A 3,280-nucleotide genomic window follows, 5' to 3' on the forward strand; every position below is an offset into this window, starting at 1 on the left:
GGCTGTGTGCCTATGTATTTATACGTATATCTTCTTACAAATATGTGTATTAATGGATCACGAAATAGGTTCAGCTTGATCTTTTCTTACACAACGGATATTACAATCACGGGTCTGAAACAAAGTGTCGACCATTTGTACTCTATTGTTCTATGGAAACTCAGCAAATGATCTTTCATTCCCACCATGCTCTTATTTCGCAACCAGTAACATTTTATATATGTATTGATAATCTGTATGATCTGTCCAATGATCTTTATCCCAATACTGGATGTATTTGATATAAATTTCATAAACAAGGAAGAGTCAAACCTCTGAACTTTACAGCTTTTCCCAGACTGATTTTTATATACATGAAATTTTGGTTATCTCAGTCAACAATGGCTGAATAATAGCATATGTGACAGCGTGTCAGCAGTGACACCTCGCGGATTTTAGGCGACGCATGGAGAACATTGAAAGAAAAATCTCCTTACAGTATCATGTTGGAAAAATTTTTAACTAAACAACATGGAGGCATACATTTCAATAACAGGATTATTTAAGAAATAAATATTTCAACTTGAGGAGCTAAAATGCTCTGCTATGATCATCACTGATTTACGTTTGTCTGTGATTCAATTCAACGAAATCCAGCCATATCTATGGCCCAATATTATTCCATACCCTAATGTTGCTGGTTGCTCAGCAAAATGTTTAGCAGTATTTAATTACGGCTCTTTAAGATCTGAATTCGTGGCCAACTGACAGTCGTCATTATAGGACCAATGAAATAAAGTACCACTCACATACTGAGGTCCATTTTATCGATTCTATTCTTCGTTCAAATTCGAGGCCTTGTGCCTATGTTATAAATCAATATTTATCTCACAGTACTACACCCTATCGTCTTTGTTGAACCACTTTTTCTTCTTTTAATCCAACTTATATAACTTATAGTGTTTGTTTCTTTGTGCTTTTCATGGGGAGTTATCTTTTAGTTTTTCCTCAAATATGTCTGACATTCTACAACTACTGTCGCTTCTTTTTGTTTTGATTCTTGTCAAATCACATAAATCTCCTCATGTTATACCACGTCACCTCCATTTAATAGTCAAGAGTGATCTCTTGGGGTTCTTTTTGACCCCAAACCTTTTATTGCTCATATATTCTGCCGTTCTGTCATCCATATTACATATTGTTTCTCTCCCCACTACACAAACATACAGTACCTCTATTACTCTTCTGTTATCACCATCTAAGCCGTCACTTTAGGCAATGCTCTTCCATATTGTGTAGCCTATGTTATCCTTAAGCACTCGTTATCCTCTCATATTCCCATGTAATATACACAACCGAAATTTATTAACCCACACTTCTTTGTAATATTCTATTACCCCATAAGATTAAATTCTCCACCCTATAAACATTTTCTTTTCACTTTATGTAATATATACGATATAATATGTAGAATATAATATATATTTTCCCCAATGCTCATGTTTTCAACATAACTCCATCGGTCTGCCTACATCACTTCATGCCACTGAAACATCAAAGAGCGCAGTAAAGACGGGTTGAAATCTAAATGTATTCCATCAAACGTACCTCAGAAAGATCTTGAGGATCAATATGCGGGACCGTGTCGCAAGCGAGGATATTCTAAGAAGACTGAGGTCATGACCACTGCAAAAGTTTTGGGCAGAGAGCTGATTCCACCTTGCTGGTCACATTCTTCATTTAGTTGATGAACGGCGCTTAAAAACCACCTGACAGCAAACGTAAAGAGGGTAGAACGAATATTCCTTGGCAGCAGACATTTCAAGATGGTCTAATGGCAGTCAACATTACGTGGAGTGAATGTGCAAGAGAAGCAGCCGACCGGACCCGATGGAAGAGCTTTGAGGCCCAATGCACTGAACAGCACCGGGGGACCCTAGAGCTAAAAATAAGCTCAATTAAAAACATGTCACCGCTTATCCTACGCTTCCAGATAACATTCCATTACCCTCTATTGACCATGTTACATTTCTATACCCATTTGCTCCCCTTATTAATACACTGTCATACTCTAGGGTCCACCTTATCATCGTTATGCTTCTATTGTTATTCCTAAAGCAAACCTCTTTAACTTCTTTTTCCGTTCATTATTCAGTATTTTACCTCCTGTTGCCCACAGAGACCAACACCTGATGTCTTCCCAGGAAAGGAAGAATGGGGCTCGCTTCTTCAAAGAGACTTGAACACTTAAACCTTGACAATCTACAAAGGGAGCTATATTTATATGTGTGTGTACGTATGTATGTATCTGTGTGCGGCTCTGTGTGCCTGTCTGTATATAAGTACCTGCCAGTGTGTGTATATGTGAGCGGAGATGAGGTGTGCATGATATATTTTATATGTATTTTGTGTATGTCTGTTTTGTATGCTTGTAGCTTTATTGCTTGTTTCAGTACACTGTGTGTGTGTGTGTGTGTGTGTGTGTGTGTGTGTGTGTGTGCATGTGTGCGTGCGTGTGTGTGCGTGCGTGCGCGCATCTGTATGAGTGTCTGTGTGTTACGATGCGTTCTATGTTTTTGTAAACACTTAGATTTAATTACCTGCATAGCTGCATGTGTATGTGTGTTCGTCTTTAAATATATGAATGTGTTAAAGAGAAATGAGGGGAAGATATATGAAAAGAGGAAGGCCGGGCATGAAAAAAATCTGTGTGCGTGCGAGCGTACGTTTGCGTATATGTAGGTATTCATATATATATATATGTGTGTGTGAATGTTCTGTGTGTCCGTCTGCGAATGAGTGTGGTATATGAATACTCTTTCAAACTTTCTGACAGAATTTCGAGAGTACAGGTGTATGAATTCATAAACACAGCTGAAAATACAGACATTATATATATACAGAAAGAAGAATTAATTACATTAGTGTACGATGTACTGTTAGATGTCGTACAGATTCATAAAACTATTTCAACCAGTACATATTTCACTCTTAAGGGCACCTCTAGTGTCTCATGTGCTGCAAATTGTACTACATCACGTACTTACATATGCAGTTTAAAGTTACGTTTAGTCAAGGCTAACAGAGTGGTACTTTTTGTGTAAGTTTGGTGCAACAGTGCACATGTACGCCTGTGGGTGTATTGATATGTGTATGTGTGTGCACGTATATTTGTACAATAGTATGTGTATGAGTGTGTGAGTGTGTGTACATACTGTGTAAAGGTATATGTGTGTGTGTCTGAGTGCGTATATATATGTATATACATACATATATATATATATATATATATATATATATA

The 3,280-nt window shown here is 37.4% G+C and overlaps 1 protein-coding gene across 1 annotated transcript in view; it reads left to right on the plus strand.

Moving 5' to 3' along the window:
• The window catches only part of LOC106873193 (glycine receptor subunit alpha-4-like), a 66,852-nt gene extending 64,389 nt beyond the window's left edge, over window positions 1-2,463 (plus strand). Inside the window, exon 7 of the mRNA XM_052974267.1 lies at window positions 2,135-2,463. Coding sequence (XP_052830227.1) covers window positions 2,135-2,172 — 38 coding nt within the window. The 3' untranslated portion in view covers window positions 2,173-2,463. The remainder of the gene's footprint in view (window positions 1-2,134) is intronic.
• Window positions 2,464-3,280: the final 817 nt, after the last annotated feature.

Source organism: Octopus bimaculoides, chromosome 18 (assembly GCF_001194135.2).
Source record: "Octopus bimaculoides isolate UCB-OBI-ISO-001 chromosome 18, ASM119413v2, whole genome shotgun sequence".
In the NCBI taxonomy this organism is placed as follows: domain Eukaryota; kingdom Metazoa; phylum Mollusca; class Cephalopoda; order Octopoda; family Octopodidae; genus Octopus; species Octopus bimaculoides.